The 17,421-nt window shown below is 42.3% G+C and overlaps 1 protein-coding gene across 2 annotated transcripts in view; it reads right to left on the bottom strand.

Annotated features, from left to right (window-relative positions):
• LOC137162424 (pituitary tumor-transforming gene 1 protein-interacting protein-like) overlaps window positions 1–4,394 on the bottom strand; it is a 58,505-nt gene extending 54,111 nt beyond the window's left edge. Inside the window, exon 1 of one of the 2 annotated variants that reach the window (XM_067562231.1) lies at window positions 4,251–4,394. In XM_067562231.1, the coding sequence (XP_067418332.1) occupies window positions 4,251–4,341 (91 nt within the window). In that variant the 5' untranslated portion in view covers window positions 4,342–4,394. The remainder of the gene's footprint in view (window positions 1–4,250) is intronic. The other variant, XM_067562230.1, reaches the window with a different exon arrangement.
• Window positions 4,395–17,421: the final 13,027 nt, after the last annotated feature.

The following is a 17,421-nucleotide window of genomic DNA, read 5'->3' on the forward strand; positions in this document are numbered from 1 at the left end:
TATTGCTTCTTTATAAATCCATGGTCTGCTCACATCTTGAATACTACATGCAGATCTGGTCACCACATGTCAAAAAAACAAAAACCTGGAAAAGGTACAAAAAAGGGCAACTAAAATTATTAGGGATAGGGAAAAGCTTCCATCTGAGGAGAGATTAATAAGACTGGGGTTTTCAGATTGGAAAAGAGACTAGTAGAGGGGGGGCGGTATCTGATAGAGGTCTAGAAAATCATGACTGGGGAAAGTAAATAAGGAAGTGTTATTTACTCCCCCTCATGAAATTAATAGGCTGCAGGTTTAAATCAAATATAATGAAGTATTTCTTTATGCAACACAAGTCAAACTATGGAACTCTTTGCCAGAGGATGTTGTGAAGGCCAAGACTAACAGGATTCAAAAAAAAAAAAAAAACACTAGCTAAGTTCATGGAAGATAGCCATTGATGGACCTATTAGCCAGGATGGGCATGGATGCAAAACCATGCTCTGAAGTGTCCCTAGCTTGTGTTTGCCAGAAGCTGGGAATGGGTGACGGAATGGATCACTTGATGATTACCTGTTCTGTTAATTCCCTCTGAAGCACCTGGCATTGGCCACTGTCAGAAGACAGGATACTGGGCTAGATGGACCATTGATCTGACCCAATATGGCCGTTCTTATGTAGGACTCATTCAACTCAGTGAAATTTCATAAACAGGAAGGCTGCTGAGAAGTTATGGCAGATAGCATGCAGGGTTTTAGGTTCTTTGCAGGATTGGGGCCTGAATAACAGAACCAATGATTTCCTTAGATTTATAAAAATAAACAGCAGCCATACAAAAGCCCTGAATGTCAAACATTTAAAATTCCACAATCAGAATATACACTTCCATCAGCCTCACTCCTCTTACAAAGCAGCAGGTCACAATGTAATAAACTAATGACCCAGTACACTAGACACCCTATTCTGTACTAGCAAATTGACCCCAGAAAAAAACTGAAGAGTTGACATTTTAAAATTTGATTTATTGTTGTTACAATACCTAAGATTACTGTAATTGAAAGATTAGAAAATATATTTTCTAATTTTCATTTTGTTTTACTTTGTTCACTTTACAGCACTTTGCTTACAGCTGTTTTCACTATTTGCTTTGCAGTCAGGTACAGCTTTACCTTCCCTGTTTGTACTGGTCTTTCAAACAGCAGCAGAGGAGAGAGAAAATAATACTTTTTAAAAATAGGAACATGCAATCAAAACCAAACACTTGTAGGCAGATTCAGAAGCCAGTCTAGTACATGGAAACTACTTCTAAGTCTTTTTAAGCACAGCTGGATTTCAAGTTGACAACATCCCCATAACATTTCACGATTCTAAGACTTTGTCTTTACTAGGAAAAAGAGGTGTATTTTTAACAGACATTAAAATCAAAACTTGCCTTTTCTACACAGTTTTTGTCCTGGGTTGTCTTTGTGTCTGTGTGTTACCCCAAATAGTTATACCAATACAACCTTGCATAGAACCAGTATATCAGTATAAAGGTGCCTGATTGCTAGTGGTAAATAATGAGAGGTCAGGTCCCTGATTCAGAATGATCTGGATCGCTTGGTAAACTGGTGCAAGCAAACAATATGCATTTTAATATGGCTAAATGCTGATGTATACATGTACAAACAAAGAATGTAAGCCATACTTGCAGGAACGGGGACTCTATCCTGGGAAAAAGTGACTCTGAAAGAGATCTGGGTGTAGTGGTGGATAATCAGCTGAACATGAGCTCCCACTGTGATGATGTGGACAAATAAACTAATGTGATCCTGTGATGCATAAACAGGGGACTCTTGAGTAGGAGGAGCGAGGATATTTGGCAGTGTGACCACTATTGGAATACTGTGTCTAGTTCTGGTGCCCACAATTCAGGAAGAGTGTTGATAAATTGGAGAGGGTTCAGAGAAGAGCTCTGAAAATGATTAAGGGATTAGGAAAAAATACTTTATAGTGAGACTCAAAGAGCTTAATCTATTTAGTTTAACAACAATAAGGTTAAGCAGTGACTTGATTACAGTCTATAAGTATCTACAAGAGGTACAAATATTTAATAATGGGCTCTTCAATCTAGCAGAGAAAGGAACAAAGGAAGTTGAAATTAGACAAATTCAGACTGGAAATAAAATGTAAATTTTTAATAGTGTAAATAACCATTGAGACAATTTACCACGTATTGTGGTGGATTCTCCATCATGGACACTTTTTAAATCAAAACTTGTAGAGCATATCTTTTAGGAAAAACAGCCAATTATTTTGGGGAAGTTCTATGACCTGTTATACAGGAGATCAAACTAGTTGATCACAATGGTCCCTTCTGGCCTTGGAATCTATGAATCTTGTACAGGATTAAGCTACCATCCTTATTCCACTACAATTGCATCCACACTAGTGGGTTGGACCACTTTAACTATACTGGCAGTTAAAGCTGTACACATTCTGTATGTAAAAAAGCTCTAATATTTTAATGTGTTAAAATACACCTTTTCCCCTCATATAGACATGGCCTAAAAGAGGATGAAGATCTGAATGTAGCAAGTGCACATAATTCCTATAGTGCAAGTAATCAATGTTCAGAGTCAGATTGGCATTCTCAGAGCACACTGACCTGTGGAAACTGACTATTTTACAGAGGTATCAGCTGCTCTGGCTCTTGTTGCTTCCTCCCTAATATTTCAGGAGCAGAATAAAAAAAGTTCTGTTTTGTCTCAATATGTTGATCAGCTGGGAGGAGGAAATTCAATATTCCTTTTCATAGGGAAATCTTTGTGGAAGAGAGATGGCCTACTCAGATTGAATCCTGAGTATTAATTACAACATATTTCTCACAATCTACTTTAATAAAAACCAACCATATTAAAACATTTTCTTGTAACATCTGTTAGTAACTATTAAAGTTTGAGATTTTTTTTTTTTTTTTTACCAAGAGCCTTCAATGGTCTGGCACAGTACAAATGGCTCCCAAAGGATAAATAGTATATCAGTTCATCAATCTAGAACACCTCAGTTGTCTTTCACTGCAAAACCCATCCCTCACACACAGACACATAACACATACCATGTATTCTCTCTTGGCTTCAAACCTCTTTAAATCTCAGCTGTTCTACCAGGCTGACCAGTAATAACCCAAGAATGAATGGCATGAGGATTTTAGCTGAAATAGACATCAGTGGCTCTGCCACTAGTGTCTTGGAGTCAGTCCTTTTACTTGCCTAGCCTATGTTCCCTGGAGCAACCACGCCATAATAGTTCTGTACAGAGAGCTTGAGCTTTGCAGGCTAAGTCAATCTAACTCTAAGTGCCTGTCTACAATGTTGCTCCCACCAACTGAGGTCACCCCCTACAGCAACCTAATAACTCCACCTCCACAAGAGGCATAGTACTTAGGTCCATGTAGTTAGGAAGACCCAGCCTTACTTACATGCCTGTTGGCCTACAGCCCCATGCGGGGCTCTCAGCTGGGGCTCCCCCCATCCTGCCCCAGGGCTCACAGCCTGAGCTCCCTGGCACAGCCTTCCTCCAGTCCACCCGGGATGTGGGGCGGCGGGGAGGCGCTCCAGCTGTAAAACCCTGTAGTGCGGGCCTGTGTGGACAGGAAGCTGTACCTTGACCTAACTCAGGGCAATTCAATGTAGTGTACACAAGGCGCGAGGCTACAGAGAGAACCTGAAATCCTGGCCTGGCTGGTAGGGCAGGAAGAGTTAAGCGAACCCTTCCAACAACCCACAGCCCCTGTCTCCGCTGGGCTGGACGGTGCCTCCGACTGGGCGTGTCACACGTGCCAGCCGGGCACGTCTCGCGGGGGCCCGGGACACTCGCTGCCGCCGGGTTTTTAGGCGAGGTCTACGCGAGACACTGACTGACACCAGCAGCGTCGAGGCTCATTTTGTCACGCGGCCCCCGGGGCCCCGCCCGTGCAGCAGCAGCCGCAGCCGCCGCCCGCTCGCACCAGGCGGGCCGGGAGGCCGGGCCCTGCCAGGGAGGCGGCAGGACGCTCTGCCCGACCTCGCGCTCGGTGCAGGCGGGTAACGGGGGGCAGCAGCAGCCGCCCGGGCCGATCACGGAGGGATGAAGCTGCAGGTGGCCTCGGCCCAGACCCCCCCGGAATCCGGGCGCCCCTCGGCCCGGCCCGGCCCCCTCCCCGGGCGCCCCCGCAGCCCGGGCTCCGCTGAGCGCAGCTGCCTCACTGTCCCGCCGGGGGACGCGCTGTGGCCCCCGCCCTTCCTCACCCGAGGCAGTCGGGTTTCCCGGGCCCACGCCGGTCGCCGGGCGGATGAGGATGATGAGCAGGCCCGGCAGGCAGAGCCGCAGGGCCTCCATCGCCGCCGGGCGCGCTCTGCTCCGCTCCGCTCCGCTCGGTGCCGGGGGGCGGCGGCAAGCGCGGCCGAGCCGACGCCTTCGCTGTTCTTTCAGGAGGGGCGTGTGATGTGCCAGGAGCCCCCGCCTCCCGCGCAGGCGCGCTGCGAGCTGGGGAGCCGGGCTGTGCCGGGTCCAGCGGCCCCTAGTGGCAGCCGGCCGCTCTGCGCTCTTCGCCGCCGCCCGACTCGGAGGGAAGGAGGGAGCTGCATGGGGAGTGGCACTGAGCGCCCCTGGCTGCCCCGTGCACCCCCGAACCCACCCTGGAGCCTGGGCTGCAGGCTGGCACCTGTGGGACTGAATGGGAAGCAGCGGGGCTGTCAGCTCTGTCCTGCCCTGTGTGTCTCCCCCTGCAATGTCACCCTTTCTTTCTTCCCTCCCCCTCTGCCCTGTGTGTCTCCCCCTGCAATGTCACCCTTTCTTTCTTCCCTCTCCTGATGGCTCACTCTGTCTTTCCCTCCTCTTTGCCCTGTGGTGCCCTCTTCTTCTCCCCCTGGCCCTACATAGTGGGTCCTCACCTTACCCCTGTGGGCTTGTCCTTGCTGCAACAATTAGCCAGAGTTAGCACACACAAGTTAGCGCGCTCTGGCACTAGCCTTGCTCCAGTGAGAGTAAACACATTTCAAAACAGCCCTGGTGTTACACAGAGCCACTGGCTTGGTGGGGTGATCAGATAAGCTGCTGAATCGTTGTAACTGGAACAGTTGCATCACATTAGTAGCTCTAGCATAAGCATCACTCAGACTTCAACCCAATGTCCCAGGGAGGGCCAGCTAGCTTGTGTTTAAAGCACCACTCCACTTGAGCTAGAAAATGTTGTGTGTGGATAGGAGTTGAGTTAGGGCTAACTCTCGAACTAATTGTACTAAGATGCATCCTTTGTTGAACTGGAGGGAAGGTCTGAAGTTGCTCTCATTGCAGAAGCTGGTATGTGAGGCTGCTTACTTAGCTGTCCCTCTCATCCATTTCTCTGCAGGGAGCACTCCCAGTTTAGAGGCCATCAGAGTACTGAAGGCCACAGAGGCAACAGCTGTCTCTAATGCTTCGTGTACACTAGCACTTTTGTCAGTAAAACTTTTGTCGGCTAGGAGTGCAAAAAAATACACCCCTGATCAACATAAGTTTCACTGACAAAATTGCCAGTGGGGGTAGCACTATGTCGGCGGTAGACGCTGTCCCGCTGACATAGCTACTGCCACTCTTTGAGGGTGATTTAGTTATGCCGGTGGGAGAGCTCTCTCCCATCAGCACAGAGTGGCTACATGTCACAGAGCAGCGGTGGTACAGCTGTGCTGCTGTAAGGTCTGTAGTGTACACATAGTCTAAAGCTTCCCAGCTTTTACCAATCTGAAATCCCAGCTGCTCTGGGACACGTAGCAAGAAATCAGTGATTGTCCTGGGAATTTGGTGGGTTTTTTGGCAAATTTAACTTGACTTGTGTGCAGTTAAGGACAGGTTCATCCGAAGAACATACAGAATGTTAGAATCTTTTGTCATCTGAGCCAGTTTTTGGGATGTATGGAACCTACAGCTGAATGGCCCCCATGTTTTACAAGACAGCCCTAAAAATAACATGGGACAGAGATGGCACCTGACTATTCTTAGGCAGAGTTAACAGAGCAAAGATTAGTGTCTTTTCTCTGGTAAAACACCGAGGAGCCAGTAGGGAAGAGAAGCCAAGAGAAGGAGTGTTGCGGATTTTTGCAATGTTATACTGAGTCTTGTAGTATTTGGTATTGTTCTTCAAGTCCCAGCTGCTGAAATCAAGTGATTACATGAGAACCTCAGCTTTCATTTAAATACAAAAATTCTAGTTCTTATGGTTGTGGAGAAAAACTTGAAAACATTAAGCGGGTGCATCCCAAAGGCTCAGAAACCAGAAGGGAAATAAAAAGGACCCAAGACTTTTTATTTTTTTAACTCATTTTTTTTAGGCCTAATTCATGAATTTTGAATGCCCAGGTTAGCAGGATATTATTATTATTATAAACCCCATTGTGCTAGGCACTGTACAAACACCAAACAAAGAGAGATTTGCTGTCACCGCTTGCACACTTCCCAGCCACATGGAAAGGTGGGTGACAAGAAAGAGAACATGTACAGTTCATCTTCCTTATCGTGAGGAAGTGAAGAATGAAATGGAAAAAATAGGATGTGAGAAAGGAGGGAAAAGACATAGGCCCAGATCCTCAAAGGTGTTCAGGCCACAGAGATTGAGATTAGACATGAGCAGGAATAACTTCACTTGGGTCTAAAAAACCTAAGGTCCACTGTATGTCACATATTGCTTTGGTTATAAGTGAAATCCCCACAAGGTTTTATAAATTCTGTTCAAAGGGATCTTAACTTTTCAATCACTTGGAACACGTTCTTGGAATTTTCTCAAAGCTTGCGTCCTGTAGCTAGAGTTTCCATTACATGTACTGAATTATGTCTGAAGCAGAACAGGAGTCATCTAGCTAATTCTTACATGCTGCATTTCAAATTGTTTTATGTATGCAGTGAAGAATGATTTCTATAAAACAGCTCAAATTCCAACTTGGAGAATGTGTCTTTTCTCTAAATTGCTTCTAGCATATTAGTCCTGAAGAAAATGGCTTTCAAATGGAGCAACAAGTTATGACAGATGTGGAAAACTTGAAATAAGAGAGTTGCTTGAAAGTTATATGGAAATACTATAATAATATAGCTCTTCTGATCCATCATTTATTCCATAGGGAGCCAAAATGTAAATATAATTTAAGAACAGCTACTATAATTCTGTTACATTAGGCACAGCTATAATAATGAATCACCCCCTTTTTTTTTCCTGATTGGGTAACCACTCCTTCAACAATTATAAATCTTGGTAAAATGGAATGAAGAAATATAAAAAAAAATTATCCCTTCCCAAGAAACCTGATTTGGAATCAATGGGAGGTATAAGAAGAGGAAGACCAAACAACCTTCTTTCCCGCAAAAAAAAACCTTTCATCAGAAAATGTTCAGGTTTTTAACTAAGTTTAGTTTAGTATTTCTCATAATTTCCTTGTCAAATACATGAAATTACAAGTAATGTGATTTTTCCATTGTCAGCACTGTCAACTCAGCTGTGCGCTGAGAGTAAAAGGGAAGTTTTCCCATTTTTCTGCATTGCCACCAGTAATAAGGTTCTAAGTGTCAAGTTAGGCCCTCAGTTATACAGCCCTGTTATTAGCAAATTGATACCCTTAATGATAGTGTGTAACCTCATCACCTTCAGTGGGTTTCCATCGGTATCACTGATTGGAACGTTAGTAAACAATTTAGTTAATAATACACAAAATTGATTAGAGTCCAGGATATTCTTCATCTCTTTGTTGTTGTTGTTACTATACTCATTCTGCAAGACTAACAGGACTGTGGGTTTTTTTGTTTTTTTTTAAAGCACCCTTTTTTGATACTGTGTCAGTTCAGCAAGGTACTTAAGTTTGTGCCTAACTTAAGCCTGTGCGTAACCTCACTGAAGTCAATATTTCTACTCACATGCTTAAGTAGCTTGCTGAATTGGGGCATTTTGTCAGCAGCTATGACTGCATACACAAAGGAAGCAGATCTACTGAGTAAGAAGGTGCAGTTTTAACATGGTAATTTTTAACAGTGGATCTGACAATGCCCCTTGGGTGGCTGAGAAGTATGAATAACCTCATTTTACAAACAGGGAAACTACATCACAGAATTGATATGATTTTCCTTGGTCACACAGACTGGTAGAACAGAGAATAGAATCCAGAGCTCCTGATTCCCATTCTGCTGCCTTAACAAAACAACCATCTTTCCACAAAGACTCTTGATTTTTAACACATTTATTGAGGATCCAACTAGTTTGAGATGGGCATGACATCCTGGGGTGCAATCCAGACCAGTGAGGGGCTGTATCACTCCTGCCCTGCAAGCAGGGGTGCCACACAATGCTTTGCTGCTGTAGCTTCCAACCTGGGCTCCTCACAAACAGCCAAACAAGCATGTAGGTCACACCTTAAGTGGCTGTGTATAGCTACAGCCCTGGTCCAGCAGCGCTGATCCCAGCAGCTTGTTAGCAACAGTACAGCCACACTTTGGCTTCCAGCAGCCTTGGTTACTAGATGCAGGGTAACCCCAACATACTCCTAGTCCTAGATTTTCCCCAAAAAACGTGTGTTCTGCACTGTCCAGCCTTCTCCTGGACATTCCAGATATATTAGGTCCATTATCCTTCTAAGGGGATCAATATACAACAATCTGATACATTAAATGGAGTTACCCAAACAATTCACAGCACTGGATTAGTTTTAATTAAAGAATAAAACAAGTTTATTTAACTACAAGGAGATAGGTTTTTAGTGAGTACAAGTATAGGGCATTAAAGTTAGAAGTGGTTACAAGAGAATAAAGACAAAACATATCCTAATATTAAAACTTAACAAACTAAACTTGGTTAAAGGTGAAGTCCCTTACTGCATGTTTCAAGTAACATTGCTGATTAAACTCTTAGGCCAGGATCTACTCCCAAAGTCCAACAGCTGTTTCTTTTATCTTCTTAAGTGAAAAGGAGAGAGATGGATGGGTAGAGATACCTTGGGTGTTTTTGCCCCTCCCTTTTACAGTTCAGTCACCCTTTGAAAGTATATTTTCCTGAGGGTTACCCCAGATAATGTTAATTCCTGCTGTGAGGGTGGAGACAAAGAGTCTGGTGGTGAAAAAGGTTCCATGCTGTTGTTTCCTAAAATGCCAATCTGTTTGTTCCTGCCCCCTTTACTTGATGTTGATGGCCCATCAACTTTGATGACACCTGGCTAGAGGCATCAGCTTGTCCTTTGTCTTTGAGAACCAGGTTTACCCACTCCCCAGACTTGTCTGCTAAACACACTTCAGTCACGAATTTCAGCTTATGTTTATAACTTCATATGTAAACTTGCTACATTCATTTCACCATGATATTATTGACCAGTGAATTATTAGTTTTCAAATTATACATCACAAGGCATATTTTGTACAAAGATTATTACAATAGAGTGCAGGTATGAATACAGAGGTGCATTCCATCACACTGTGTCATCTGGATATTTTGAACGATACAGCTAGTCTCCAATCTTGCAAAGGCTTACACCTGGAAGCAGTCCAGTTGAGCATATATTTTCAAGATCAGGACATTGGAGTGTGATGAGGAGTTAGTATAATCAATCTTATTATACGATTTACAATTTTCCTATAAATGTATTGGGACAAATTCATCCCTGGTTTCTCAAGTTAAATGAGAAATGAATTTGGCCCATTATATTCACAGTAGGACAGTTAGAATCTGTTGAGTAAACATGATTTTTAAAATGAACCCAGATACATATTTATGCAGTGATCCTGGAGCCATATAGGCTGATAATGCATTTATATGCCTCATCAGCAAGAGGGTGTGCGCCACCTGCTGGGGAACACTTTTGACCTCTAGCTGTTACAACTCCTGCCATGTACAAGGCATAGTAAGAATTTTCTACAGGAAATAAAGAAAGTGCATAGTAGTGAAATAAAAGGTCCAGGTTAGTTACAACTGTCAAGTGCATTGTTCAGCAGAATGGTTCATTGTATTGAATTTCACCTCTCAATTACATTACAGTGTATTGCGGTGAGATTTATGGTTATGATAATGTAACTTAAAATGACAAGCCAAGTGCTTTAAAACTTATGTTTCAGTTAAAATTGGCAGCATATAAACAGCTGCTACTATTTAGTCCTCTCTAATATTTCAAATACAGGATGATAATGGATTTTCTGATATGGTATATGCTGAGTGGATAAATGCTAGATGGGATTTAGTGACTCTTGCTAAAATTATTTTGACTTGCCCAGACAGTGTGTCTAATTATTGAATGCCAATTTTAAGGCTTCCAGATTCCTGGATGAAAGGTTGGGTTTGTCCTTTTGCTGAACAGTTTTGTAACAGGAAACCTGGCTGCATTACTTTCAGCCAGCCAAGAAATAGTATTTGTGTTTAGTTATATGCCATTTTATACAGCATAGTTTCAGATATGTACAGAGCTTATGGCAGAAAAATCATTAGTATTGTTTTCTCTTGTGTGCAGAACAAAATTAACAATTTTATATCGCAATATGGGATTCATCATTGCTAAGGCTAAGATTTTGTCACAGGCATTTTTAGTAAAAGTCACAGACAGGTTGCGGGCAATAAACAATAAATCACAGAAGCCCAAACCCTGTAGCGCAGGGCTGTAGCCAAAGCCCCGCAGCGCGGTGTGGGGCTGACAGCTGGACCCTGGCCATCCCAGGCTGAAGTTGTGGAGGTCACGTAAAATCACAGAAACTGTGACCTCCGTGACCAACTCATAGCCTTAGTCATCACAGAGCACATCACTGGACCATTTAATCTAGAGTCCTGACCATGGCAATAATAGCCTATATCACACATTTCTGCAGAAGTTAAAAAAATGCAAGAAAAGTTTTTGTCTATTATCATGATACTAGTCTGACCTCCTGCACGTTGCAGGCCACAGAACCTTGCCCACCCACTCTTGTAATAGATTCATAACCTCTGGCTGAGTCACTGAAGTCTTCAATTATGATTTAAAGCCTTCATATTACAAAGAATTCGTCATTTACACTAGTTTAAATCTGTAAGTGACCCATGCTGTAGAGGAAGGGAAAAACCCTCAGGGTCTCTGACAATCTGACCCGGGGAAAATTCCTTCCTGATCCCAAATATAATGATCAGGTACACCTTGAGCATGTAGGCAAGACCACCAACCGGATATCGTGGAAACAATTCTCTGTAGTAACTTAGAGTCCCCTGCATCTAGTGCCCCATTACTAGCTCATTGGAGCTATCTGCTGCCAGCAGTTGCAGATCGGCTACATGTCATTGTAGGCAGTGCCATCATACCATCCCCTCCATAAACTTATCTAGCTCAGTCTTGAAGCCAGTTAGGTTTTTTGCTCCCACTGTTCACCTTGGAAGGCTGTTCCAGAAGTTCACTCCTCTGATGGTTGGAAACCTTCATCTAATTTCAAGCCTAAACTTCTTGATGACCAGTTTATATCCATTTGTTCTTGTGTCCACATTGGCACTTAACTTAAATAACTCTTCTCCCTACCTGGTATTTATCCCTCTGGAGCTCTTTGAGGCTCCTCTCCTAAGGTAGATTGTCTATTCCTTGGATCATTCTAGTGACCCTTCTCTGCGCCAGTTCCAGTTTGAATTCCTCTTTCTTAAACAGTGGAGACTGGAATTGAACACAGTATTCCAGATGAGGTCTCACCAGTGCCTTATATAACAGTACTAACACCTCCCTATCTCTACTGGAAATACCTTACCTGATGCATTCTAGGACTGCATTAGTCTTTTTCACGGCCTCATCACATTGGTCATCATAGTCATCCTGTGATCTACCAATACACTCAGGTTATTCTCCTCCTCTGTCTCTTCCAACTGATTAAGTCTTCACCTTATAGCAAAAGTTCTTGTTAGTCCCTAAATGCATGATCTTACACTTTGCACTATTAAATTTCATCACATTTCTATTACTCCAATTTTCAAGGTCATCCAGATCTTCTTGTATGATATTCCAGTCCTCCTTTGTATTGCCAATGCCTCCCATCTTTGTGTCATCTGCAAATTTTATTAGCACACTCCCACTTTTTGTCCCAAGATCATTAATAAAAACATTAAATAAGATTGGTCCCAAGACCAATGTCTGAGGAACTCCACTAGTAATCTCTCCCCAGCCTGACATTTCACCTTTCAGTATGAACCATTGTAGTTTCCCCTTTAACCAGTTTCTTATCCACATTTCAATTCTCATATTAATCCCCATCTTCTTCAATTTAACTAATAATTCCTCATGTGGAACTGTATCAAATACTTTTCTGAAATCTGGGTAGATTAGATCTACTGCATGTCCTGTATCTAAAAAATCAGTTATCTTCTAAAGAAGGAGATCAGGTTGGTCTGGCAGGATCTACCTTTTGTAAAACCATGTTGTATTTTATCCCAATTACCAATTTGTTCCAAGACCTTGCATACAATTGAGATCAAATAACAAGCCTGCGGTTTCCCGGATCACATTTTCCCCCCTTTCGTAAAAATAGGAACTATATTAGCAATTCTCCAATCTAAGGATACGACCCCCAAGTTTACAGATTCATTAAAAATCCTTGCTGTTGCGCTTGCAATTTCATATGCCAGTTCCTTTAATATTCTTGGAGGGAGATTATTTAGGCCCCCTGATTTAGTTCCATTAAGCTGTTTGAGTTTGACTTTCACCTTGGATGTGATAATTTCTACCTCCATACACTCATTCCCATTAGCCACCCTGCCACTACCCCTAAATCTTTCATTAGCCTTATTAAAAACGAGGCAAAATATTTGTTTAGGTGTTGAGCCATGCCTAGATTATCTTTAAACTCCATCTCATCCTCACTGTTTAGTAGTCCTTTGTTTTCTTTTTATTCATAAGGCTATAGAACCTTTTACTATTGGTTTTAATTTTCTTTTTAAGGCCTAATTCTGCTTGGCTTTTGGCAGTTCTCATTTTCCCCCTACATCTTCTGATCTCTAAGAGGTAGCTTTCCTTGTTGATCTCTCCCATCTTCCATTCCTTGTAGGCTTTCTGCTTTCTCTTAATCGCCTGTTTGAGATGCTTGCTCATCCAGCTTGGTCTGCAACCCTTTCCTATGTTTTTTTTTCCCTTTTCTTGGGATGTAGGTTTAGTTTGAACTGAATTAGCTCATGATGACCAATTCTTGGGATGCAGGTTTAGTTTGAACTGAATTAGCTCATGATCACTAAAACCAAGGTTGTCCCCTACAACGAGTTTCCTTTCAGATCCTCACCACTCACCAATACCAAATCTGAAATGGCATCACCTCCTGTTGGTTCAGCGAATATTTCGTGAAGAAATTGGTCAGCTATCACATCCAGGAAAATCTGGATCCTACTATTATTAGTAGCACTTGTCCTCTAATCCATATCTGGGAAGTTAAAGTCTCCCATAATCACACAATTCCCAGTATTTATTTCATTAAAAACATTAAAAAGATCTCTATGCATATCCAGATTGGATCCTGGGGACCTGCAGCATACCTCAAGCACTATCCCAGAGCAACCTCTAGTAGCTTTCTTCCCCAAAGTGATTCTGGTCCAGACAGATGCTGTCTTATCCTTTCCATCACTTCTAATTTCTTTACAGTCTATCTCCTCATTGATATACAATGCTACTCCACCACCCTTAGCTTTATTTCTGTCTTTCCTGAACAGCACATAACCTTGTGGAATTTTATTTATAGGCTAGAATATGGGTCCTGTTTGGCCTTTTTCTTGAACAGCTGCAAGTTTCCCCCCCATGTCTGTATACGGAGACAAACATTTGTTACCACAAGGGGAAGTTATGTCTTCTGCAGCAGGTTCCCTTCTTCAAACCACATGGAAATCCCTCTGCAGCAGAGAATCTGGAGAGTTCCAACACTGCAAAAGTGGGATAGACAGAGTAGGTGCAAAGGGGGCAAGGCAGGGGAGTCAGCTGATTCCCCAGATTCCCCTTCTCCTTTCACCACTCTCAGGAGTACATAGTACAAGTGAATACACCACCGGGCACACTGTGGAACACATCTTTGCAGGAGCTGTGGTTACAGGGGCCAAGAAGAGCCTTTGCAGACTCGTGCAAGTTAAGAAAACTGGCTCTGGCTTCTTCCAGAGAGGTAAAAGTAGAAGAGGAGGGGGAGGTGGCAGCAGTCAAAGGGATCACTATGAGTTGAAACTTGAAGTTTATTCCTAGGTGGAGAGAATGAGGCATTACTCCTTTGATAAGAAGTCACTTATTACAATGGGATGGAGGTGAAGGTGGGGGAAGACTATCTGTATGAAAGAAAAGGGAAAACTAGGTGAGAATCAATTAATCTCTCCCTTCTGTAGGAGAAAGTGATATTGATACTAGGTCTACAATTAAATAGGTTCCAGGGTCATATGGTAGGATAGAAGATAGAGATCAGGGAGGAAAATATGGAGGGTGAACTGAAAATGGCAACAAGAGCAGCAACAACAACAAAAGATTCAAAGGGCCCAAGCAAAGATTAGTAAGACAAAGAAACAACAGCAGCAATTTTGTCCAGGGCCAAACTCCAAGGGCTAGCTCAAAATTAGGCAATTTGTGGGGCCTCAGGTCAAATACCAACTCCTCGAATAAGAGGCAGAGAAGAGCTATGATAATTTGGACACAGATAACACGGGTAGCAAGTAAAACAACTACATGAAACCTTACATGGAAGTTTAACTGCTCAAAAATAAACTCACTGTCTTTCTATATTGTTTACTTTTATTTTGTGAACAGAAAAAATATAAAAGTCCCGCTCAGTGATAAACAAATGTGCTTTCTTCCTCAGAAAAGGGTTACAATTAATACAACCAAATACAAGGAACAAGAACACATAGCTCTGAATGTATTGTTTGCAGAAGGAGTAAAAAAACCTCTTTGGCAGCCTCTACAAACGTGAAACATCTCACACCAGCTTATAATAATATTAACGTAGACCCAGTAATACTTGGTGTCTGTGACAGGCAGCACAGAAATTTTTGGTTGCACCCTAAATCCTAGTTTCCCTAAAAAAGTGAGGAAGCATCAGCTGAGACATTGTTAATATCTGGTAACAGATCTGGTAGTGGAAAGATGGGGGACAGGTAGGACACAGGAGACTTCCTTGCATAGAAAAGTTGAGAGAGGACTAGAATTCTTTTGGGAATGGCAGTCACTATATAACAAAGCAGCTATGCTGCAGTATTGCTAATACAGGCCCTTGGCATGAGAAGGCAGTTTCTAGGGAAAGAAGCTGTCAAAAGGAACCACTCAGGAAGCTCAGGGAATCTACTTGGGTGACCTGTGAACCTATCCTGGTGCTGCAGGTTTTATTTACTAGGTTATATATGGCTTAGTATATTTTCCAGTCAATTCAGAGGCATGTTGCATCAGAATATCTTTGTTCTGATGTTATCTACAACCTAATAAATGAGACCTCTCTGACTTGTTTTCCTTTTGATTAAGACAAAAGCCCTTGGTGGTTAGTGGTAGGTACTGGGGCCCGGCTATACCTGGTACTAGAAGTGGGATTTCACCTTTTTGGTGTGAAAACTATGAGGTCTAATTCCTGGCAGATCCTGCTCTGACCAGCACTCACACTTGTAGCTCTGATGGGAACCACCAGCACTGTGTCTTCAATAAAATCACAGTCTTTAGCAGACTTCTATTGCAGAACATGTAGGCAGATTATGCTTCAGCAATCAGGATTATTGGTTCTCAAGTATCCTACATCTCCTTAGCCTAGTAGGTTACTATGGTGTCTCGTTGAAAGTAATCTTGTTATACTGCAGGGGCCATCTTGGCTATCAGGTAATGGGGCTAATGTACCAGAAAGAATTACTAAATTGATGGCCCAACAGTAACTGATACAAGCTATGGCCTAATTGGCAGCCTCGCCTTAACAGCAATCCCAGAAGCTTTGGGTGCCCAGGCTTGATATCTCCTGCTCAACTTGCAGCACCAGTTCCAGTTTCCCAGTTGCCACAATAGACCCTGGGCCACAAGGGAGATGCCACAGGCTCAACAATTGGCCCTGCTCACACTGGAAGCTGTGAAAAATCAGAGACAGCTGCTAGAAGATCGGGGAGCTACAGCAAGAAAGATATAGGCAGAGGCCAGGTACATCTTGTGATGGTCTCCCACAAGCTCTAGGCATGATAGAAAGGTGAGAAATTAATTTGATGATTGGGGCCCTTGTTCTTAAACTGATCCCTGTGCATCACACATGTGAATCAGTCACAAGCAACCTCAGAAAGCAGCATGATTGTGTACCGTCACATTTATCTCTAGTAAAGCTGTGGCAAAAAGTCCTTCTATGAGGCTGTTCCAGTGAGGAAATCTTCCTGGTATCCCAAATCAATTGTCTCCTGAGGAGATGCTTCCTACCAGAAAAGTACAGCCACTCACAGAAGTGTGGAGTTAAAGTAACATTTGAATATAGCAATGAAAGAAATCTGAGACTCTGTTATTGTCAATGAATTGTTTCAGGAAGCAAGAATGATGCTTTAGGAGTCTTGTCTTATGCAAGCATTGAGTAAAACATCTTATCAAATACTGGTAATGCTAAGCCACTCAGCTATCATCTACCAATTCCTGCAAAGATGCTCACATTTAGCACAATACACCCATTTCAAAATTAGCTCCATCACTTTGCAGTGTTGCCATCATTTAAGATTAGTGGAAATACAAATGGTTAGAGCTGGTTGAAATGTTTCATTTGAAACTTGTGGAAAATTTTCTTTTTTCCCCCCTCTCCAAAAATCTCAGTTTTTGACAAAAAAAACCCAAAACAAATCAAAAAAATTTTTTTTCAGTTTTTGTTCCTGCCCTCTTTTCTTCCATCATCTTCCTTTTGTTGCTGAAAAAGGGGGAAAAAGAGAAAGAAGGGGGGAGAAAAACTGAAAAAAATATGGAAATAATGTTGGGTTTGGTTTTAAAAACGGAAAATGTTGCTTTAAAAAGAAATCAAATATTTGCAAGATTTTTCTCAAAACACTTACAATTTTTTGACATCTGCAAATCAAATGGCAAACAAGATGTAGGTGCTAAAATTTTGGGCAGGTCAAATGTAATTTAAGAATTGACAAGACCTTCCTTATGTAGAACACTCACAAAGGGAGAGAGAAAACGAAGGTCTCAGATGTTTTGAGCAGTAGCTTGTGCAACCTCTTTGGTAAATTAAGATGTTTCACAATGTTATTTAGTACAAATTTCAGCTACTTGTTAACAAAGACTGCAGATATTTTGTGGTAAATTACCTCTTATCCATTCCTGTACCTATTCCCTTCCAACCCTAATATTCATTGATTTTATCAAACCTGGCAGAATTTTTTTGGGGGCAGAATTACAAAATTAGTGCAACAGATGTAGAGGAATAGAGGAATGCAATAGATATAATGCATTTGGAGTCGATTAAATAAGTTCAAAGATTTTCTGACAAAGTTATTGACCAATGGAAGATCATGTAAAT

Source organism: Emydura macquarii, unplaced genomic scaffold (genome assembly GCF_026122565.2).
Source record: "Emydura macquarii macquarii isolate MOO-44397 ecotype Brisbane River unplaced genomic scaffold, CSIRO-AGI_Emac_v2 contig_2422, whole genome shotgun sequence".
NCBI lineage: Eukaryota > Metazoa > Chordata > Testudines > Chelidae > Emydura > Emydura macquarii.